This window comes from Cricetulus griseus (genome assembly GCF_003668045.3).
Source record: "Cricetulus griseus strain 17A/GY chromosome 1 unlocalized genomic scaffold, alternate assembly CriGri-PICRH-1.0 chr1_1, whole genome shotgun sequence".
NCBI lineage: Eukaryota > Metazoa > Chordata > Mammalia > Rodentia > Cricetidae > Cricetulus > Cricetulus griseus.
Genome location: NW_023276807.1, coordinates 166,951,871 through 166,976,688, shown reverse-complemented (window position 1 = coordinate 166,976,688; position 24,818 = coordinate 166,951,871). Strand labels below are relative to the sequence as shown.

Below are 24,818 nucleotides of genomic sequence, written 5' to 3'. Positions count from 1 at the left end.
TATATAGATAAACAGAATGGAATGAAGGACCAAAGAAAAACCATATAGTTACAGCCACCATATTTCTTTTAGAAAGATATCAAAAACATACAATGGAGAAAAGATAGCCTTTACAACAAATGCTGTGGGAAAAGCTGGATATTCAGGTGTAGAAGAATGACTCTAGATCCCTGTCTCTCACCTACATCAATCAGTTCAAAATGATGGAAGATATTAATATATGATGGGAGACTGAAACTGTTGGTAGGAATATACTTCAAGATATAGGCCTATACAAGGGCTTTCTGAAAAAAAGACTCCGGTGGCTCAAGGAATAAGATCAACAGTCGACAAATGTGATGATAAGAAATTAAAGCAAAAGAAATAATTGATTAAATTAAGAAATGGCATACACAGTGGGAGAAAAATCTTTGCTCTGTTACAGGGAGCCTACCAGAGAAGACCCCTCAGACACAGTCTATTCCCTACTGAAAGTCTTTATTCCAGTCATCTGGGACTACACTCAGGTATTCGGGAACCAAGGGTAGCCCCAAGCATTAAGCACAAGGGGCTTTTAAAGACAATATCAATTGTCTTTAATGTTATTGTAATGATAACTCCTGCCACCAGCCGCCCGAGCCCCACTGCCACACTAGGACCCCCAAACAACATGCAGGGTCTTATGTTAGTTACAATACTGCTGGCCAGTGACTAGGATTTCTCACTTGTTAGCTCTGTCATAAGTATCAACCATAACTATTAATCTATATATTTTATAAACACTTATCTTACCAAGAATGCCGACCTTGCATCCTCTCTTCCTGGAGATCACATGGCAACTCCCCTACTACATTTCCCAGAATCCTTCTTCTCTCCTAGTCCCACCTAGTCTTGCTTCCCTATTGACCAACAGTATTTTATTTATCAACCAATAAGACAAACATATACACAGAAGAACTTCCCCCATGATCTCCTCTTTTCTATCTAAATAAAAAGAAGGGTTTAATATTAACAAAGTAAAATATATAACAAAACAGTTATCAAGTAAGAACTATATTTACAATATTTAGTCCATTAACATTTAGCAAAATTTTAAAGAAAATATTCTATCATCTATCCTATCTTTGTGAGTCTAAAGTCTTATATGCAGCTTATCTTTTATAATAACTAAAGAAAAGTATAACCATAACTATCTGTCTTCAACTCCATCAAAGACCACAGAAGGATAATATATAAACTCTAGGTCTGACAGAGACATCTCGCTACCTGGACAGTAACCCAAATTTCCTCTTAATGTTGGAGCATCCATCGTCAGCCTATAGGCCACAGTGTGTCTGGCAGACTTCTCCATGAAGTAGGAACCCTTCAGGACTGTCTTGTTTTACAAGTTAGGCAGTCACTTTCTTGTGGGTCCTGCATGTCCAATTTCTCAAATAGTCCAGGCAAGAGCAGTTTCTTGCCCAAATGGCTAATCTTGCCATGTTGAAGGCAAACTCCATATTGAGTTTCTTTGATGCCCATCCTCCTTTCCGACAAAATTGGTGTGCCAGGAGAAGTTGTGTGTCATTGTCATGAAAAACCCTAAACCATTTAAAATGTTATATATCTCTGTAAGTTGAAACCTCTCTTGAAAGGTTTCAAGAATATCTATCATCTCAAATACATCTCTGTATATCTAGAAAACCTAACTAACCTAACTGTAAATTTTGAGTATTGTACCTGACTATATCAATCTGTATTTAATTATGCATTACATTTTAAAAGATTTATATAAACACAATACCAAACAAGAGGAGAAATTTACATATAACAAAATTAACCTTAAATTTGTATCAATAAGTGAAAATCCATACCAATGTAAAGTGTTCATTTCAATATCCTATTCCTCCTTTTTCCTTTAAAAAGAGATTGACTGTGATCATTACCATTTATAACCAACCCCATTTAAATGAAAACAAACATTTATAAACAATATTTGGGAATTTGGGCATCATTCATTCCAAGCTGCTTCCTGCTGGTTGGGGGTGATGACCATACCACAAGGATCATGATAAAGCACAACAAGACAAAACGGCTGCCTACAGAATGGAAAAAGATCTTCACCAATCCTACATCTGACAGATGGCTGATCTCCAAAATATACAAAGAACTCAAGAAACTAGACATCAAACTACCAAATAATCCAATTTAAAAAAAAAGGGTACTGATCTAAACATAATTCTCAACAGAACAATCTCAAATGGCAAAAAGACATTAAGGAAATGTTCAATATGCTTAGTCGTCAGGGAAATGCAAATCAAAACAACTCTGAGATACCATCTTATACCAATCAGAATTGCTGAGATCAAAAACACCAATGACAGCTTATGCCGGAGAGGATGTGGGGGAAAAAAGGGAGCATTCCTCCATTGCTGGTGGGAATAAAAATTTGTACAGCCTCTGTGGAATCAGTATGGCAATATATTTTTCTTTTAGTCCAGTATTATTTAGTCCAGATCCCTGGGCTATCAAGTCTTAGGTTCCTAGCAATCCAAGCAGTGTCAGGTATCGGTTTCATCTAATATGCTTTAAGTCAAATCCATTGGTAACTCCCACAATTTTGTGCCACCGTTGCCCTAGCATATCTTGCAGGTAATACACCCTTGTAGATTAAAGGTTTTTGGCTGAATTGGTGTTCATGTTTCTCTTTAGCGAGTGTGTGAAACATGTTCCTGTACCAAATACACTGTAGCATAGAGGTGAATCCTATATGTAGGCACCAGCTTGACATCTCCATCTTCAGTGAGTTGTGCGGTAGATGTTATCTTCAGCTGTGGCACCCTACTGTCAGTTTATGGGAAGCAACCTATAGTCTTGGCAACAACCTAGGTCATTTGGGGATTTCCATGGTGCTCCTTTGGCCAACAACTCAATTAGATGTAACATAAACTCAGTACTGGAAGCTTCATTTGATAGCAAGAGATGGTCAGTTGGTACTGTCTCCCCCATTATTTGGCAATTTCATTTAGATCATCTCTCTCTCTCTCTCTCTCTCTCTCTCTCTCTCTCTCTCTCTCTCTCTCTCTCTGTGTGTGTGTGTGTGTGTGTGTGTGTGTGTGTGTGTGTGTGTGTGTGTGTGTGTTAGGAAGTTCCTACTGTATTAAGTTTCCATACTATCCTTCAAACATCCCTTAATTTTTGTTGCATCTCCCTGTATTCCCTCCCTAAATCTGCTCCACACCTATCTACTTAATCGTCCAATTCTAGTCCCCTGTCATACATCCATAACTATCTATTCTATTTACCTTTCCTAGTGAGATGTATCTGTTCCCTCTAGATCCTTGTAGCTTGACTATCATTGACTTCATCCACATGTAAGCGACTATATTCATCTTTCTGAGTCTGAGATGCCTCCTTACTCAGGGTGATTTTTCCTAGTTCCATCAATTTGCCTGAAAATTTCATTTTTTTAAAGTAACACTCCATTGTATAAATGTACAATTCTTTTTACATTCATCTGTGTCCAGTTTCTGGCTATTATGAATATTTTTAGATACATTATCACTAATGACTGTTCTCTATATTCATCAATATCTTCCAGTAACCCCTAAGCTTCAGATCCTGCCACATTGCTTTGTTTTACTTTCTGCACGTTTATTACCACCTGATATTTTCTTGTTCATGTTTACTAGTTATTTTCCAAAAAAATTATAGGGATCCTAGTCTAACAAGATGGCTCAGTAAGTAAATGTGCTTGCTACCCAGACCTGACTTCTGTCCCCTGAACTTCATATGGTAGGAGAGAACTGAGTCCTACATGTTGTTCTCTGACCTCCACAAGCACACTGTATGGGTGCACACTTGTGCGCGCATGCATGTGCGTGCATGCGGGCACACACACACACACACAATTGATGATGGATGGATGGATGGATGGATGGATGGATGGATGGATGGATGGATGGATGTTGTTTTGGGGAGACATCACAGGGATCCCACTTATGGTTATATTCCCTACCACCTAACAGTGCTTAGTACCTTAATACTTACAAGGAGCACAGGAAATAGTTGTTGACTGGGTGATCAAATGAATGAATAAAACAGTGCTAACTAAATAATTTAAACTCTATGGATATTTACCAACAATTCATCGTGGTCATAATCAAAGCTAACATTTAGTGAGATGTTACTATGTTTCAAGCACTAAAACTAAATTAGAAGACTATCTCCCAAAAGCCTGCTGGATTTATGGAAAAATGCCTTAGTTCCAACACAAATCCTGGATCAAATAAACTGTGCTCCTTATTCAGAATGGAAAGCTTTCTCAAAGTAAAACTTAAATTAGTTTTATTTTTCTGCATGAAGCATAGGAATAAAAACTAGGCTAGTTCATGCCTTGTGGAGAAAACTAGTATCCTGCACACTGCCTTGTATCTTGCAGAACCGACCCAGCTCCACACACACACTGCCTACGGTCCTACTCCAGTTCAACACAGAAAGATACAATCTAATTGTAGTTTTCAATATTATTTTATTGCCTTTCAAAAGTATCATAAACTTTTTGTATTAATGAGATAAGACTACATACTGGTTTTAATTATTTGCAAAAGTTGAAGTTAGATTGTAGTCTCCCAGGACCTTTGCTGCTTGAGGCATTTACCTATCTGCTTTTCTTTTCATCATACTTCCATGGCTTGTAGACTGACAGTTCTCCAACATTCTAAAACCAGCATTGGATTGAATACTTTGTACGGGGCTTAGACTCTCAAATTATCTGGTTACCCCATATCCCACAAGGAGCTTTTGGAATGCCTTACTTGCCAGGCTTTCCAGCCACTTCAGTTTGTCCTCTTAATCTCTCCCCCAGTGTTTTTTCCCTTTAAGATAGGACTTTAAGCCATATGTTAGCTGCTTAGTTCCTCGTAGATCTCAGTAATCCCCTAGACACACATTGGATTATAACATTCATGAATTTTTGGTACCTATAAATATAATCATTAATCATCCATTTTTGAGATATTAAACAGTTTTAGTTAGATGGATGTAACTGACCCATTGTTAAATGAGGGCAGCATCATGTGTAATTTAAAAGGGAGGGGACAAGTGAATATAAACTTGGTTTTTGAGCCCCTATTCAGACTGTGAGCTAATTTCTTCTTCTGTAGAGTAAGAGCATCACAGAGAACTGTAGGTATCTGTGACATCTATCATCCTTCAGGTGTCAAAGGATTCCCTTGACCCCAGAGTTTGGATACCAACCCCCTACTGAGCATAGTTAGAACATTTCATACTTTTCCTTTGTAAACTCTTTCTATAATCATAATCATTGAACTGTGTATTAATTTCTTGCTTAAACATTGATGTCTCCCATAAGACTGTAATAAGCTTATTGAATGAGATAGTGTTCCATCTTATTCCCTGTCTCACTCATTGTCAAACAGGTTAAGCATCTAGTCACTACTAAAGAATGAATGAAGAAATGAAGAAATGAAAGTAAATAGATCTTGTAAGCATTGGGTAATATTCAAGATAGAGGATACTAGCAAATCTTACTAAGTATTTACTCCCTCTAAGACACAACATGAAGTATGGGACATGTCTAGTTTCATATAATTTTAACAAAAAATGTCATGACTTAAGTACATTGTTATCCCAATTTTAGGAATGAAGAAATAAGGCTTAAAAATGTCAGATGCCTTCTCCAAAATATTATTGCCATACTAGAATCAACCTTTGCTCATGTTTTATACATGCTATAGAACAACAAGGATGAACTAAAATAAAAATTAACACAAAATCTGGAGCCTGGTCCCATGTTTCATTCTGAGTTGATTGTGAAATGGTAGATGAAAATGTTGGATCCATATCATGTTTGTCTTTTTGTTACTTCACTCAGAAGGGTTTCTTCTAGTTCCATCCATGTGCCGGAGAATTTCAAAATTCCATTGTTTTTTTCCACTGAGTAGTACTCCATTGTGTAAATGTACCACATTTTCTCTATCCATTCTTCAGCTGAGGGGCATCTAGGCTGCTTTCAGGTTCTTGCTATTACAAATAATGCTGCTAAGAACATTGTTGAACAGATATCTTTGTTGTGTGAATGTGCTTCTTTTGGGTATATGCCTAAGAGTGGAATTGCTGGATCTTGTGGTAGACTGATTCCTATTTTCCTGAGGAACCACCATACTGATTTCCAAAGTGTACAAGTTTTTACTCCCACCAGCATTGGAGGAGTGTTCCCCTTTCTCCACATCCACACCAGCATAAACTGTCATTGGTGTTTTTTTTTTATTTTAGCCATTCTGAGAGGAGTAAGATGGTATCTCAGAGTTGTTTTGATTTGCATTTCCCTGATGACTAAGGATGTTGAACACTTTCTCATGTGTCTATCAGCCATTTTAGATTCCTCTATTGAGAATTCTCTATTTAGTTCTGTACCCTACTTTTTAATTGGAATATTTGGTGTTTTGGAAACTAGCTTCTTGAGTTCTTTTTAAATTTTGGAGATCAGCCCTCTAGTGAAGATTTTTTTCCCAGTCTGTGGGCTGCTGTTTTATCTTGCTGACTATGTCCTTTGCCTTTCAGAATCTTCTCAGTTTCAGGAGGTCCCATTTATTAATTGTCGATCTCAGTGTCTGTGCTACTGGTGTTATGTTCAGGAAGCCATCTCCTGCACCAATTCGTTCAAGGGCATTTCCCACTTCGATTCTAATAGGTTCAGTATTCACTCATCTATGGATGTTAGACATAGAGCAAAGGATTACCAGCCTATAATCCACACCACCAGAGAAGCTAGGAAACAAGGACTCTAGGAGAGACATAATTGGTTCCTTGGAGAAGGGGAAAGGGACAAGATCTCCTGAGCAAATTGGGAGCATGGGGGGAGGGGAGAGGGAGTTAGGAGAATGAGAAGGGGAGAAGAGGAGAGGTGAGGAGGACATGAGGGAGCAGGAAAATGGAGTTGGGAGAAGAATATAGGAGAGCAAGATAAGAGATACCATAATAGAGGGAGCCATTATAGATTTAAAGAGAAATCAGGCACTAGGGAAATGTCTGGAGATCTGCAAGGATGATACCATCTAACAATCTAATCAACAGAGGAGAGGCTACCTTAAATGCCCTCTCCTGATAATGAGATGGATGACTAATTTATATGCTATCCTATAGCCTTCATCCAGCAGCTGATTGGAAGTAGAAGCAGACACCCACAACTAAACACTGAACTGAACTGGAATCCAGTTGCAGAGAAGGAAGAGTGATGAGCAAAGGGGTGAAGAGCAGTCTGGTAAAACCCACAGAAACAGATAACCTGAACAAGGGGGAGCTCTTGGTCCGAAGACTGATAGCTGGGAAACCAGCATGGGACTGATCCAGACCCCATGAACGTGGGTGTCAGTGAGGAGGCCTCGTAAGTCTATGGGGCCTCTTGTAGTAGATCAGTACTTATCCCTAGCATAGGAATGGACTTTGGGAGCCCATTCCACATAGAGGGATGATCCCTGATCCTAGACACAAGGGGGAGGCCTTAGGCCCTATCCCAAAAGATATGACAGACTCTGAAGGCCCCCTATGGAAGGCCTCACCCTCCCTGGGGAGCAGAAAGGGTATGGGATAGGTAGGGTCTTAGTTGACAGGGGAGGGGGCAGGGGAGAAGGGAAGGGAGAGGAAACTGGGATTGACATGTAAAACAATTTTGTTTCTTATTTAAATTAAAAAAAGGAGAAAAAAAAAAAAGAAAGAAAGTGTTGGATCTGGCCCCTCAGTGTGAAAGCTGAAAGGTAGTAGATCTGCCTGCCTAAGCTTTGAAAACCTTGCAAGCTTAAATGACTATAATAATTAGAGCATTGTATCTTGAGACAAAAAAAATGTTTATTTGTTCTAAAAGACAATTAGAGAGTACACCCTCAGGTTTTGCAACCTAATGACAAAGGCATGCACTTCTCAGTAAAATAGCAAAATAATTAATGTTAAATCCCTGGCTTACACCAAGTTCACTTTCCACAAACTCAAGAAAATGAAACGCCTCAAGCATGATTTTAATCTAATCTTGATATTTAACCTCATTTTATGCAGATTGATACCAGCTTTTAAAATAGCTACTTTTAAAATTCAAAGCACATGCATTTCTGCTTATGGTTTCCTTCTATTAAGAATTTTTTGTTAAAGAAATTTTGTCCCTTCTTTTTATTTTAGATACCAAAATCCTAAATTACATTGCCTTGTAGGTTTAAATTAGGAACCTATGCTAGCAAGTGTGTAACATAATGCACATTAAAGGGAATTACTTGTGACAGTTAATATGATTCTAAGCAGTGAATTATTAGACAAAAAAAGGACTTACACAACTGATGTGTTCATTGTGGTATCAAGCTTAAAGGTATCTTAAATAATGGAATATTTGTATTCTTTATAGCCAAAAATTGATTTTTTAAAAAAATTCTTAAATTTAAATATACTGTGGTACATTATTCTGTAATGAATCTTTACAATAAATTTTCTAAGATCTAGAATATTATCTAGTGTAACAGGGCAAAACATACAGCGATTCCCCCATTTTGTATTCTTGCTGAGGCCATTTCAGGTATAACTAGAATTTTATTTCCTTGCTAAAGAATCCCATGGAAAACTACCCAGCTCTTTCAAGGAACTCAAGGTCAGGATGTCCTAACTAACCTGTCTCAGCTTGTGTTAAACTGCCTGTTTGTACAGAACCCTCTCCAGCTAACTGCTTACCTTAGCTTCTGTTAAAACTGTTTGCTTCAAACTGCTTACTTTTGGGAGGCCCCCCTGCAGCTGCCAAGCCAGATGCTAGGACATGGTTTCTGCTGTTAAAAGCCCCATTCTGAATACTCAAGGTCACACCTAGACTTGCCACCTCCAACACTTGGGTGTGGTCCCAGCCAGCTGGAATACAAACTTTCATATATAGACTGTGTGGGCAACCCCTAACACTAGTTTTCCATGATTTAAGATGGCATCATTTCAGATTGAACTGCATCTTTAGTAATCACTTCATGTTCATTATTGAGTAAAAGACTCCTTTAAGAACATGGCTGCAAGGAAGAAGTAAATGGGATGGGGGTGTAACTTTAACTGGGAGCTGGGAGGGATGTTAATATAAAAGGGAGAGGAAGAGAGAAGAGACAATAACATTAATGATACTTGAAAAACCCACTGAGGAATATTATTCTAAAAGCATACTTTGAAACATAGTGTGTTACTCTGTCTCTCTGTGTCTCTGTCTCTCTGTGTGTGTGTGTGTGTGTGTGTGTGTGTGTGTGTGTGTGTGTGTGTGTGTGTGTGTCTGTCTGTCTGTCTGTCTGTCTGTCTTTCTCCCCCCCTCTCTCTTTTTCTTGTGTGTGTGTGTGCAGAGTTTAAATGAAGTTGCAGCACTTGGGATGATAATACTCAAAACATGAGCCAGAGACTGTCTAACAAAACACCCAGTACCAGGCATGAGAAACCTTCTTTCAATTCATCAATTATGGGAGAGTCCAAGAGGGTCTGGAACAAGATAGCCTATTGCCCTTGATTGCCACCTAGAAGGCAAAGGTTGGGGCTTATTACTGTAGGCGCCATACTCTTTAGACACAGGACTTGGAGGATTCAAGCTAGAACTCACTTGAAAGCTTCCTACCTAATGACTAGGTCTCATTGTATCAGAAGGTGCTATGAAAGCTTTCCACAGAGAAAAGTCATCATTAGTCCTGCCTGGCTGTCCAGCCTATGAAGCATAATAACTAGCCTGGCAAGGTATCCCCAACAGTAAAGTAGTGATACATATTTTAGGGATAACTATCAGCTTTCTAATTGCATTTAAGGTTCACTCAATAGTGAATTTGTGCCTGATTTTGTAAACCTAGTCAGCTGCCTAAAATAATAAAATTCCATGTTGTATTCTAATAATACTTATACCAAGAGATAAGTAGGTCTCTCGTTCATCATCAATGAAGCTTATTTTTGTAAGTATTTTCACAACTGGTGAAAATGCAGAAAATAAATAACCATGAGGGTGCTATCCCAAATTGGCAAATCTGTAACACATCCCCTACACCTAAGACTCACAAAAACATTGGGGAGCTGGGTGTAGCAAGAGCCATAGGACCAGGTTGCCTTGCTGTTAGACAATTTCTTCTAGACATAATGAGGAAGGTACACCCATGAATTTTCAGCAATGTTGTTACATAGAAAAGACCTGTATAATGGCAACAACAGTTGACATGCCAGTATGGATGGAGGAAGTTTCTCTAGGTCCCACCTCTAGATAAAGAGCTACAGGCAATCAGTGACTGCTGAAAGGGACAAGCTCCCTGGTGAGTTATCTAATCTCAAGTATCATTCCTAAACACATGCCATACTAAATAGACTCTGTAGGCTTTGTATGTGTATGCATATGCAACTGAGTGTGTGTATGTTATATATAGATGTATGCATATGTGTAACAATAATTGAAGAGATCATGAATTTGAATGGACATGGGTATGAGCCATGGTAGGAGTTAAAGAAGGAAGGAGGTATGGAAATATTATAAAAATAGTACTCACGTATAGAAATTCTAAAAAATGAAAAAATTCAAATGAAAAAGTTCAAAGTGTAAGTATAGTTTATCAACTATGTTTATTCTTTTTTATATTGTGGCTGAAACTTTGTCAGTGTGGTTACTAAACTCCCCACCCCCAATCCTTGTTTCACTCTTATATTGCATCCATAGTTTTGATAAAATTAAGTCAATTGTTTTCCATTTATCAAACTAGGTTTCACACAAAAGAACTTCAATTGGTTGGAAGGAAACTAAATTTAGATGACGAGTGTGAGGAGAAAACAAAACAAAGAAATTGTCCTTGTGAGGTATTTTCGAAAAGAAAGATGAGCTTGTAACTGGACAGTTCTCAGGCAGAGAAGGGCTGGACATGAGGGTACAGATCCTCCATAAGTCCACATATATACCACCAGCCTCTCCTTACACTTCAGTAGCCGTTTCTTCAGTTAAACCAACGTTAGAAGACAACAATTCATCTTGGCTGTGTTCTACTTGATTATCAAAAACACAAATGGTATCTGTAATGAATTTTACAAATAGCCTAGAATTTGAGTGTAGTTTTTTTTTCTCTTTTCAACCTGAGAAACTGTGTTCTGTTGATGCAAATGGACATTTATAAGTGGATGGAAAAATACAGATGCAAACATACAGTGGTAGGAAGTTTTGCATGTCACCCAACAGGCATGAGATTGTCAGGATAGCCCTGTTGACATTTAGGGCCTCACCTAACTGGGGCCAGTTGCTAGCTTTCACATCCTCCTTGTTAACTAGCACATTAAAAACCCAATTGGCCTTTTTTTAAAAAATTCTAATCAAAACTAGAACTGAGTTTTTTTTTTTTTAATCCGCTTTCCCTTTGACTCAGTATGAGTCATTTTCCTTAGCAAAAAGGAATTAGATGCCCCCTCTATGCATCAACTGGAACACACACTCAGGGAATGCTATAGAGATGTGGAAAGGTGAATTTCCACCAAGTTCTCTGATGAAGGAAATTATCAACCTGAGGAAGACCCAGAGAAAATACTGAGGAAATGATGACTAAGACATAAAGATAAAGCGGGAGGATGTGCCTCCTTATCCTAGGGATAACATGCAACAATGCCTTGGGAAGAATTGAGAAAACCAGAATGTGGAAAGAGTAGGAAATGTCAAAACAGGTGTTTACAGGTGATAAGGGCTGAGAACAACTGGGAAGCCACTGAGGAATCTAAGTGAAGTAATGTAAAGGAGACAATATGCTTCCCTTTCTGTAAGACCTCACGCTGCATTTTGGAGAAAGGATGGTATAAACACTGGAACAGTCACAAGAGAACCTAGGGTAATTGTGTACTCACCATTATTTGAGAAGTGATGTGTACACATTTTTAAAAAGATAATAATATGTTTTTCTGTTTAGGGAAATAATTTAAATAAAATTATTTTAGGAGAATAGCAAAATAGGTATTATTTTCTTTTTAGGTCAGCAATTTAAATAAAATTATTCACCACAAGTAAACAATACTGAATTGTGCTTTCTTGAGCATTTCCCTAGAGATTCTCAGTCACACAAATGGCAAATACAGTGTTTGATCTTGGGCCGTCTAGTGATGTGTGATTCCACACAGACTGTTCACAGAGCAATGGGAATGAAGTGAACGGTCTTAAAGTAACTTGTATATTTCAAGAATGACAAGTGTAGGATGTCCTACCAAAAGGAAGTGCCCAAGTAAGGATGGAGGCAGGGAAGGGCAGGCAATCTCAGAAAGTTAATAGGGACCAGACCCTCTGGAAGGAGAGGCTGGAGTCTCATGGGGAGCCTTAAAATGCTAAAAACATATTCTACATGTATTGGGCAACCTGGCAATCCTGAAGGTTTTAGACAGAAAGTAAACTGATGGGTCCCTTCCAGGGTGGCAAGTGCTTCCTTTCACTTTTCCTTCTTGGCACACAGCTGATTCACTTCTTTGAGCCTTCTATGCAGGGCTTCATGGCTATGTTTGATAAGTGGAATCTAATGAGTGCCAGCACCCTCCCAACTTACAACACTCTGTTCTCATGCCTTATCTGTTCATCCGACGCTATTTCATTTTGAATAGGAGTTGATTCAAACTCTGTGACATCTGAACTGCACTTTGAGAAGTATGGTAACATAATGTTTGTTACTTCACTTTCTCTAACAGACCAGTTCATCAACAAAGCAGGAGGCAGTATCCGGAACAGTAAAAGTCAAGATGTCTGCCATATTGCCTTCGGGTCCAGAGTCCTTGGACCGCCTCCACCCTCTGGCAGACGGAATAACTTGAGGCTCTCCAGTGAGGTAGGTGAAAGCTTTGATGAGCTTACCCAAGCAAGGGCAGGGGGTGGTGACATGTGGGCTTTCGGGAGGAAGGGAAGAGATGACCATGTGCATAAAGTAGACTTACATAAATTTGCAACAGGAATTTTAGATCTTAAAAGACTTCAAAATAGTTTCTTTTCTGTCATGTCAACATAATTAAAAATTTTGATAGTCTTTTCATTAAACATGTTGCTTGCAAGCAACTATATATGAACATATTTTGCCTTCTCTGTCAAAAGAAATGTTGGATGTAGACCAGTACCCACATAATGCACAGATTCCCAATGGTCTGCTTTTTATTTATTTTTATTCAAATTAGACACAATCTTATTTTATATACAAATCCCAGTTCCCTCTCCCTCCCATGCTCCCATGCCCCCCACCGGCCCCCATCCCATCCCTCTTCTGCTCCATAGAAAGGGTGAGGCCTTCCATGGGAGATCATCAAAGTCTGTCACCTCATTGGGGGCAGGGCCTAGGCCCTTCCCTGTGTGTCTAGGCTGAGAGAGTATCCTTCTATGGGGAATGGGCTCCCATTGTCTATTTGTACACTAGGGATAGTACACTAGGGATAAATACTGTTCCACTACCAGGGGCCCCATAGACTATCCAGGTCTCCTAACTGACACCCACACTCAGGGGACCTGGTTCTGTCCTATGCTGTTTTCTCTGAGGTCCGTGAGCTTCTCCTTGTTCAGATCAGCTATTTCTGTGGGTTTCCCCAGCCTGGTCTTGACACCTTTGCTCATCACTACTCCCTTTCTGCAACTGAATTCCAGGAATTCCACTCAATGCGTAGGTCTTTGCTTCTGCTTCCATCAGCTACTGGATGAAGGCTCTAGGATGGCATATGAGGTAGTCATCAATCTCATTATAGGGGAAGCACATTGAAGGTAGCCTCTCTGCTATTGCTTAGATTGTTAGTTGGGGTCATCCTTGTAGATCTCTGGCCATTTTCCTAATGCCATATTTCTCTTTAAACCTAAAATGGCTCCCTCTATTAAAGTATCTCGTTTTTTGTTCTCCTCTATTCTTCCTCTGAGTCAATCTTCCTGGTCCCTCATGTCCTCCTCCCTGATCATCTTCTCCCCTTCTCTTTCTCCTAACTACCTCTGCCCCCAACCCCACCTCCACCCCCCCACCCTCTGTGCTCCCAATTTGTTCAGGAGATCTTGTCCCTTTCCCCTTATTTGGGGGACCATGTATGTCTCTCTTAGGGTCCTCCTTGTTTCCTACATTCTCTGGAGGTGTAGGTTGTAGGCTAGTAATCCTTTGCTCTATGTCTAATATAGGTATGTGAGTGAGTCCATACCATGTTTGTCTTTTTGTGACTGGGTTACCTCATGCAAATGGTTTCTTCTAGTTCCATTCATTTGCCTGCGAATTTCAAGATTCCATTGTTTTTTTTTTCCCCTGTGTAATACTCCATTGTGTAAATGTACCACATTTTCTTTATCCATTCTTCAGTTGAGGGGCATCTACGCTGCTTCCAGGATCTAGCTATTACAAATAATGCTGCTATGAACATAGTTGAACAGATATCTTTGTTGTGTGAATGTGCATCGTTTGGGTATATGCCTAAGAGTGGAATTGCTGGATCTTGTGGTAGACTGATTCCCATTTTCTTGAGGAGTCACCATTCTGATTTCCAAAGTGACTGTACAAGTTGACACTCCCACGAACAGTGGAGGAGTGTTCTCCTTTCTCCACATCCTCTCCAGCATAAACTGTCATTGGTGTTTTTGATTTTGGCCATTCTGACAGGAGTAAAATGGTGTCTCAGAGTTGTTTTGATTTGCATTTCCCGGATGACTAAGGATGTTGAGCACTTTCTTAAGTGTCTTTCAGCCATTTTAGATTCCTCTATGGAGAATTGTCTATTTAGTTATGTACCCCACTTTTTAACTGGATTGTTTGGTGTTTTGATAACTAACTTCTTGAGTTCGTTGTATATTTTAGAAATCAACCCTCTTTCAGATGTGGGGTTGGTGAAGATCTTTTCCCATTCTGCGGGCTGCCATTTTGTCTTGTTAACTATGTCCTTTGCCTTACAGAAGCTTCTCAGTTTCAGGAGGTTCCATTTACTATTTGTCGATCTCAGTGTCTGTGCTAGTAGTGTTATATTCAGGAAGTGATTTCTGCAGTTTGTGTTGTTGTTGAATTCTAACTTTAAAGCGTGGTGGTCCAATAAGATACAGGGGATTGCTCCAATTTTATTGTATCTGTTGAGATTTGCAATGTTTCGAGTATGTGGTCAATTTTAGAAAAGGTCCCATGTGGCCTGAGAAGAAAGTATCTTCTTTTGTGTTTGGATGGAATGTTCTATAGATATTTGTTAAACCCAATTGAGTCATAACTTCTGTTAGTTCCTTTGTTTTTTTGTTAAGTTTCTGTCTGGTGGTCCTGTCTAGTGGTGTGAGTGGGGTGTTAAAGTCTCCCAATGTAAGTGTGTGAAGTTTTATGTGTGATTTGAGTTTTAGTAATGTTTCTTTTCCGAATGCACGTGCCTTTGTATTTGGTGCATATATGTTCAGAATTGAAACCTCATTTTGATTGATTTTTTTCTGTGATGAATATGCAATGAAATTCTTCATCTCTTTTGATAGGTTTCAGTTTGAAGTCCTATTTGTTAGATATTAGAATTACTGCACTAGCCTGTTTCTTGGATCCATTTATTGGAAAATCTTTGCTCAAATCTTTACTCTGGGGTAAAGTCTGTCTTTGACATTGAGGTGTATTTCTTGTATGCAGCAGAAGGATGGATTCTGTCTTTGTATCCATTCTGTTAGCCTTTGTCTTTTTATTGGCAAGTTAAGAGCACTGATATTGAGGGAAATTAATGACCATTGATTGCTAATTCTTGTTTGTTTTTGATTTGTTGCTGGTGGTGGAATTGTGTGTGGATCTCCCCCCCCCCTTTCTTCTTTTGACATTTGGTAAAGTGGGGTTATCTATTGCCTGTGTTTTTCTGGTTAAGGTTAACTTCCTTTGGTTGCAGTTTTCCTTCCAGAACTTTCTGTAGGGCTGGAATAGTGGGTATGTATTGTTTAAATCTGGTTCTGTCATGGAATATCTTGTTTTCTCCATTTATAGTGATTGAAATCTTTGCTGGGTATAATAATCTGGGTTGGCATCTGTGGTCTCTTAGTGTTGGTAGAATATCTATCCAGGACCTTCTGGCTTTCAGAGTTTCCATGGAGAAGTCAGGTATAATTCGCATGGGTCTGCCTTTATGTGTTACTTGACCTTTTTCTTTTGCTGCCCTTAATATTTTCTCTTTATTCTGTATGTTTGGGGTTTTGATTATTATGTGGTAAGGTGACTTTTTTGTGGTCCACTCTGTTTGGTGTTCTGTAAGCTTCTTGTACTTTCATTGGCATTTTTTTTACTTTAGGTTGGGAAAGTTTTCTTCTATGATTTTGTTGAATATGTTTTCTGCAACTTTGAGTTGGGTTTATTCACCTTCTTCTATACATATTATTCTTAGGTTTGATCTTTTTATGGTGTCCCATATTTCCTGGATATTTTGTGTTAGGGATTTGTTTGACTTAAGATTTTCATTGGTGGATGAATGTATTTCCCCTAGTATATCTTCAACGCCTGAGATTCTTACTTCCATCTCTTATATTCTGTTGGTTATGCTTGCATCTGTAGTTCCTCATTGTTTACCCATCTTTTCTAATGCCAGCATTCCCTAAGACTGTGTTTTTTTTATTGTCTCTATTTCAGCCTTCAAGCCTTGAACTGTTTGAAATGTTTCCTTCACTTGTTTGGTTGTTTTTTCTTGGCTTTCCTTGTTTTCTTTAAGAGTTTTGTTTATTTCTTGCATTTTTTGGTTTGTCTTTTCCTCCATTTTTTGATTTTTTTGTTTTTTCTTCCATTTCTTTAAGGTATTTTTTCATTTCCTCTTTGAGGGTCTCTATCATCTTCATAAAGTTGTTTTTTTAGGTCATTCTCTTCTGCTTCATCTTGCTGGTGTAGAGTCCCTAGGCTCTGGTCTTTCAGATGTTGAATGAGTTCTTATACTCTTGTCTTCCTATCCTTTCTTTCAGTGGGTGCAGGTGGGGTTTCTCCCTCTCCAGGTAGGTACGGGTTCAAGGCTCTCTCCAGGTGGGTGCAAGCAGGTTCAATATTCTGATGGCTCTCCTCTTTCTGTGGGTGGAGGCAGATTCTGAATGGCTTGGTCCACGGGGATGTGTTCACCCATGTGCGGTCCCAAGGTTAGGAGAGTACAAGAAGGGCAAGTGGAAGGCGAGCTGCTTTTTATTTTTAACTTCCTTAAATCTTTGATATGTTGGGTAATTCTTACTCATCTATTTGTTGCAGGCAGGCGTAGCTCATAGGGCATTTTAATTTTTGTGTCTAGGAGACCTGCTTGCCTGCTATTCCATCTCATGTTCTTTTTCTCCTTCCATTTCCAGTTTTCTCTAATTTCCTTGCTACCACTTTTTACCTGAGTTACTCTGGCTTTTTCTCACTTACTTGTCCAAGTCTTTTCCTATATAGACTTTATAGAGATTAAATGTAATTTCCTATTTTTAAACATACATGTTAATTCCTTTTCCTTGCAGACAGTAAGATCTGTTGGGTACAAAAATAGCCAGTTGTGCCAGCAATCTTCAATAGAGAAGCATGTTAATACTGCACAAGTGTCAGGCTTGCTGATACCTGAGTCTGAGCAGCAAGGAGAGAAAGGACATGATCACCAAGTGAAACAGGCCATGCCTACTTCTGGTAAGAATCACCTACAAAGAGCCAATGGAAAATAGTGAGAGGTGTTCTTATTGAGATAATTAAACAGTATTCAAGATTGGGCTAAGTCCAGAAAAGCACCATTTAACATTGAATGAGGTAGTGGAGAATACATTTAGAAGGATTATACATGCATATGCTGTCCTGGTTTTTGATTTTACGTTATCTTACTATAATTTCAGTTTCTGTTTGTAGAATATTTATTTTCTGTGCTCTTCATTTTCTCTCATTGATGTAAAAAAAAAAAAAAAACTCTGTAGAAAGACGTTTGTCCCATTTCAGATTGAGAGTACAAGTCTAGCAGATAAGTGATTTGTAGCATATATTTATTAGAAAAATGGAGAGCAGAACCCAACTCTGAATTGTCTGATAACTTTCTGCCTTTCTTGTTCTGAATAAGACAATGGAGAATGAGTTTTACTTGAGTTAGAAATGAATGCTGACCACTACAGGTAATAACTTCCATGGGGATAATAAATGGCATAGAAACATGAGTAACGTAGCCATGTAGTCCTGGTTTTGCCAGTGGTTGTCTGTGAAGCCTGGTTTAAAGTTCTTCACCCTTGGAACCTCAGTTTCCTCCTCTATAAAGCAAGTCAAACATGTACCAAAGGGAGATTCCTCAAAAGGTTGTTGTAAGGAGCCAATGGTAAAAACCAGGAAATGTGTACTATTGCTCTAAGAAATAAAGAATTTAGTGAATATTAGCTGCTGCTATGATTATTACTTAAGTATCAAATTATTCTTTAGAATCCTTCTCCAGATTTGATCTCACTCAACATATGTCTTTAGAAAACTCCTTATTCTGCTACACTTCCTCGTTTTAGGAAAAGGATCTTACTGTCAATTTCATGTTTTATACATTTTAATATAGTGTGTTGTATGAATAACATCAACCACACTTGTTGTAGCCCTCTATCCTTTGGATGAAATTCATCACTCATATAGAAATTCTAATGTTGAAATAGGAATTAACACCTATTTTTTATAAAGGACTAAGTTGTGTCTTTTATTTGGCCTCAAATTATGTCAAAATGAATATTCTCATTATAGTGATTATTTGAATGAACATTGTACTTTCTGCTCTGGCTTTTGTTCTCTGGTATGGAAATTTACCAACCTGTCTACCTATTCTGTACCCACATCCCCCTCAACCATCAGCAGGTCAGAGAAACAACAGGAGAACTCACTTGAAGAACACCAGCGGAGAAAAGACAGAGGCACACTGTGGTATGACACTATGCAATACTATCTCAGAGCTGTGTATTATTCAGGGCAGTGGGATCTCTCTGCAGGTTGTAAATTTCAAAGGATTATGAGCCAATTCATTTAAAATATAAATGTCCATTCTGTGGGGATTATGGAAATCAAATTTTCTACAAAAGTATTTCTCTAGAGTCTGCCCTAACAGAGACAAGCTGGATTCAATAGACAGGAGCTCAGAAATACAGGACCCTCCTCCCTTTACTCAGAGCTGAAGAAAGCTTAAATTACTGCTACTGTTGTTCCTAAAAGAGACCCAAAAGTGATAGAGGAAATTTCTGCCTGAAGTCTTTACCCAAATTGAACTTTATTATCATTTTTCAGATTTATTTTATCTTTTCTTTTAAAGCAGGCTCTTTCAGAACTCTTCTTACACTGCTGTGTCTCCCTTTGGAGTCTTTGCATATGATATTAGAAGCAGTTTCAAATGTAAACATTTCCACACTTAAGCATTAGATAAATTTAAGTGGCTGTTGTAGTTATCACTTTAAAGATGGGATTTGAGGCATGTTTATGTAGATTTTTTGATGTGTATATTAGTCAATTCCTTTAAAGAAGGGATTTGAGGTTTGTTTATGTATGTACATATATATATAATCCAGCCCAAAGGTGTTGGGAATAAATCTGTTAGCACAGTTTCCCAAAATGTGACAATTCAGTCTTCTAGGTCTTGTGTCATTCTTATCAAGGCTGGGTAGAAAAACTACTTCTCTAGTAACACCACATCCATCTTCTGAGAGAGATGAAAAAAAAAGACTTGCATTAAAAGAATTACAATTTAATTCTGTTATGGAATCCAAGAAAAAAATATAGGATGCCTTTAAAATTATGTCAGCTTGGGAATTCTTTGTATTATATACTGTACAATTTAAATCTAAAATGTCCTTTTGTAGATACCAAAGCCTTTTAAGGTAAAGCTCTACAAAAATGCAACAGAGATCATCTTAAAACATTCAACCATTTTAAGAAAATGCACATGAACCATAATAATAATTCTCATTTGCTTTTAAATAATTAAATGAAAAAATACAAAATACCTTCAAAAACAACTTTTTACAAATATCAATAGAATAATACAATAGAAATATCTCTTCCAAATAAGGCAGTGCCTCAGGAAATAACTGGAATGAAGAGGAAGGAGCCACCACCCTGAACAGCATCACTCAGCCATTGACAGAGCCAGTGAACTCCAGCACTCCAGAACCCCAGACTCCTGACCAACCAGGTTAGCACCCTTAGTAGTCACAAAATTTTACTGGAAATTTTGAGGAGTCCTAACACTCTTGTCACCTGTTACTAGGAAAATTAGTGTCCCCTGTTGAGGTTCATAGGTTTCATTAATAAAATAATTTAAGAATGGACACAAATAGAAAGTTGGAAACAGTTTTATTAGACTTTGAAAGGAAAACCTCAAGGCAGACAAGCTGTAAACCTCAGCAGCTCCTCTGTGGAGAGGGATAAAAAAAGAGAAGGAAAAAAGCCTTGATGTTTGAGTTAAGCCCCCTTGGAGGTCAGGCAAGTAGCCTCATAGTGTTAGGGAATGGGAATTGTGGCAAGGAAAAGTATAGTCTCTAATTAAATGGTGAATTATTCCACCTCTGTCTCTATCATGGTTTAAGATGGACTCACCTCCCTAGGGGTGGGTGGTCCTTCCTTCCTGAGAGTTGATCCCTTAGCCAGATGACTGTCCTGCCCAGGTGGCTTACTTCTTTGATATTATGGGTAACTTGGAATGCCAGGCCTCCAACCAGGCCAGAGAAATAGCCTTCCCTATTGGTCTCCACAGACCTCTTCCTTTAAGCTACTATAACCCAAATATTTCAAACTCAGTCATTTCAAAAGAGGATACAGTCATTTGCTAAATTTATCATATTTTGGGAATCTCCCTTTTCATCTTCAATTTAATGTCAAACATTAATGGATGAAAGAGTATTTTAATACCCCAGTTGTCCCATTCAAAAATAAAAACTTTAAAACTTTGAAGCCTTGCCCTAATACTGAGCCCTCTTCCAAGTCTGTTGTATTCCCATCACTGAGCCCATCAACATATCTTGCCTAGCAGGTGTTTGCTACTTTTACAAAGGCAAATTGTTTTTGAGCAAGGGAAAAAGGAAAATAAATGAAAATTGTTTGTAGTTTGTCAGTCTTATTTATGCAGTGTTGAAACCTTCATTAAAATGTTAGGCGCAATTAGTGTCTCTTAGCATAAATCTGACTGTGTAGAAGAACTAATTAGATGTTTAGGTGATCATTCTTGCATTTATCTTGTTTGCTGCAATATTGTGATTACTCAGTAATTTACATATTTTTCTAAGAAAACATAGCAAATTATTCATTACAATTGATATGGAAATACTTGAGGTAAGAGTGCAATCTCTGGTAAGCTGGTGGCAGTGAGGTATTTACTATACCTTGGTGTCAAACAACCTCTTACTTTGACTTTTTGGCAGTTAATAATGTTTGGCAAGTAGGTCATGAGAAATTGTCTAACTGAATAGTGAAGATTCCCAGAATCCTTTCTGTTCCTTTGCTTTGCATATCCATGTACATAACAGAGAACATTGGCTTTTGTAACCACTTTCAGCCTTTAGGCCTTTGACCATGAAAATTGAATAAAACATCAGGTGTATATGTATATAAGAGAGGCATATAAATCAAACATCTGTGATAATAACATTTCAGAAGAAATTTGTTTTCAAATAATTGCTCAATATGTTTGTAGAAATGTATATATAATTTTACCATTTATTAAACTGGAAATTTAAATACTAATGACATCTGATGGATGGCGGGCAGATATGAAGTATTTTAAGACAAAGAGTGTCATCAGCCTTTTTCAGGGCTGATTGATATTTTGTGTTTATAATTGTCAATGCTGAAAGTGCTACTTCACAAAAATACATGATATGTATATAAGAATAACAGAGAAAGGGCTCACTAAATTTAGGACAACATGGTCCTTATTTGGGAGAAAACCTGCAAAAGGGTCCCTGTGTGCAGAGCGGGTGGTAACAGGACTGAACAAGGAAAGAAGAATGAAGTGTTTCCTTTCTTAACCTGCAGGTAGCTGGGAAGTAGGGTGTCCAGTGGGGTGAAGAATGCCAGGCCACTAGCAGACATCTCTTATGGTCAGTTGTTTCTGGGATCAATAGATCAGGGAAACAAGAATCTAAAACCAAGTTGGAACCAAGTTATTTTAGTTCTGGGAATTGCAGTTGTTTTCACAATGAAGGCACTTTACCAATGGCATGGTCACAGCTAACAGCATGAAAGGGCTATCATGAGTTACTGGAAACTCTGTCTCAATCCTGAATTTTACAAAATGACACTGATGGCACAAATGTTGTTCAAGATTTATATACATATCATCAATTACCATGGACTTGCTATACAAAATGACAGGGAGGTAAAGGGATTAACAAAATATGGTAGAGCAAAACTTGTATTTCCAGTTCCATGGCCAGAGCAGCCTGAAGCTACTTTATCTCACACCTCCCAGGGGCATAGGTAGGTGGTTTGATTCAGGGTGGACAGCTGAAACTATCCTATTTGGGGCAGCAAACCCTTCTGCAAAGGGCTAGACACATACTAGCAACACTAGTTAGCCTAGAGTTAACTCTGAAATAGTGTCTCCAACCCTGGGTTGTATAAAATTACTTTGGGTTTGCAAAATTTTTGGTTAACAGTAAAGAGATTCTGAATTGGCAAAAGTCACAAACTAATTAAAAACACAACACACAATGAATCCCAGGTGTTTTTGATGGTACTCACCTATGTTTCATGGTGTAGCTTTATTGCAGCCCAATGCTGAACACACACCACATGCGCTGTACACACCATCACACAATAACCATACCACAATTCAAATAAACACTGTCTGAAACACTTGGATTTGAGACTGCTGTGGATTGTAGTGTTTTTACTCGACATACGAAGTTGTCTGTGTTTTTGTTTGTTTGTTTGTTTGTTTTGAGACAGGGCTTCTCTGATTAAGCCCTGGGTATCCTAGAACTAGTTCTGTAGACCAGGCTGGCCTTATACTCACAGAGATCTGCCTGCCTCTGCCTCCTGTGTGCTGGGATTGGAGGTTAGAGCCATCACTGCCCAGATAGTTTTCTGTTCTTATAGATAATAGTCTAATTATGTAAAATAGAGATTTCAATTTTCCTGTCATTCCTCAGCATTAAGGATTAGGTTGGTTGAGTCAAGGTTTCTAAATTTCGAAGCCCTGACTGTCCTGAAACTCACTCTGTAGACCAAGCTGGCCCTGACCTCACAGGAATCTGCCTGTTTCTGCTTCCCTAGTGCTAGAATTAAAGGTATATGCCATCATCACCTGCCCCCCCTTTTTTTAAAGACAGTCTCTCTCTATGTGGCCCTGACTGGCCTGGAACTCACTGTGTAGACAGGTTGAACTATATGTCACAGAGATCTACCTACTTCTGTCTCTGGAGGGCTAGTAATTCTACAGACATATGCTACCATGTTTGGACTCAGAATGTTTAATTTAAAAAAATTACTATTTAACTTGGAGGGTGGTGGCACATGCCTTTAATCCCAACACTTAGGAGGCAGGTGCTGCAAGCCCCAACACTGAAATAATTCAGGGAAAAAAGTGCATCCAAAGGACTTTCTTTCTCCTACAGTCTTCCCAAGGAAAGGAAGCAAACATTGCCTTTAACTGCATTTCCTATAAACATTGTCCTGTCACATTGCCTAGATCATAGTTATAAAACCTACTCCGTTGTTGTATAAAAGATGAAAGTTTTTAAACATTTGATAAAAATTTTCTCACCAGTCATATGTAGAATTTTTAAATAAAAGAAATAATGAGAAAATTATGTCAAAGCTTCTAAAATTAAATATGAAATTGTATTTCAAACTTCAGAAACTACCACTCAGATTAACAGTATTCCTGTGGCTTTAGAGTCACTTGCAGTGGCTGCTCTGTTTCATCTGTGAATTATTTCAATCAGCAAGAGGCAGAGAAATAGACTGTCAGTCATCCTTCCATGGTTTCCTTGATTCATAACCCACACAATGACCAGATGGTCTGTTCAAAAAATATTGTTCTGTGCTGTACTGTCTTCCTGCGGTAAACGGGGATGTATTAGTAACTCAAAACCTTTTAAATTTGGACAACTTCCCTCACTGGATGTCAAATTAATGAGGTTGTGCTATAAAGAACTTGCTGCAAGACAGGTGATAATTATTTCAGACTTACAAATTTCCTGGCCAGGGTTTCAACTCAAACAGAGAGGAAGTGTAAATGAGTTGCCTGTGGCTGTGGGCACTGTTCTGTGGGTAACTGTTTAGCAAGACACAAGATGGTGGGGAAAATACCTCCCCTGACTTCTGCCTTATTTGATAAACCTCTGTTTCAAAAAGAAATGTTAACCTAACCACCTAAATGAACATTTAATGGAACACAACTGTTACTGTTATCATCTCTCCCAATATCAGATGAGTGGATATTCCCTGAAAGTGCTGCTCTGACTTCTGACCCATCATGTGCCAGTCAGTCTGTACTCCTAGAGGGGGACTCCTGCATGGATTCACACCTGTGCCTAGAAACCAGCAAGGACAGTGAACCTGACCAGGCAGAGGAAAGCCAGATGACTCCCGAGGACGTTTTCACCTTTTCATCTAGACCAAGATCGGCACCTCATGGGAAGAATCATGATATGTCCCCAAAGGGGCACCCATTTATTCTGAACCCCAAAGAAGACAACGGTCTGACAAGGAGAGATGCCCATTTGGAAGATGATTTTTATGGTACTGACAGCAGCGAAGAGGTACAAAACTTGATGAATAAAATAGGCTTAAAGCACAGTGTCCCATTCGTGCCAATAAGCATTAAAAGAAGTTGGAGTGAAAGAGTGGGAATCAATTGCTATTTATAAAAATGCACCAGATTGCTATGTCAGTCAACAGTTCCATCTCGTTGTTATGGTAACTCAAAATTTCTGGATTTTTTTTTTGTTATTA

At 38.5% G+C, this 24,818-nt stretch overlaps 1 protein-coding gene across 9 annotated transcripts in view; it reads left to right on the top strand.

The window, feature by feature from the left end:
• The window catches only part of Cfap20dc (CFAP20 domain containing), a 289,810-nt gene that overhangs the window by 150,751 nt on the left and 114,241 nt on the right, over positions 1 to 24,818 (top strand). For 5 of the 9 annotated variants that reach the window (XM_035452374.1, XM_035452379.1, XM_035452380.1 and 2 more), the window contains 5 exons: positions 12,658 to 12,794; positions 17,387 to 17,549; positions 18,729 to 18,797; positions 19,933 to 20,055; positions 24,294 to 24,625. In XM_035452374.1, coding sequence (XP_035308265.1) covers positions 12,658 to 12,794; positions 17,387 to 17,549; positions 18,729 to 18,797; positions 19,933 to 20,055; positions 24,294 to 24,625 — 824 coding nt within the window. Of the gene's footprint in view, positions 1 to 12,657; positions 12,795 to 17,386; positions 17,550 to 18,728; positions 18,798 to 19,932; positions 20,056 to 24,293 lie in introns of all 9 variants that reach the window. The other 4 variants (XR_004772275.1, XM_035452375.1, XM_035452377.1 and 1 more) reach the window with 4 other exon arrangements.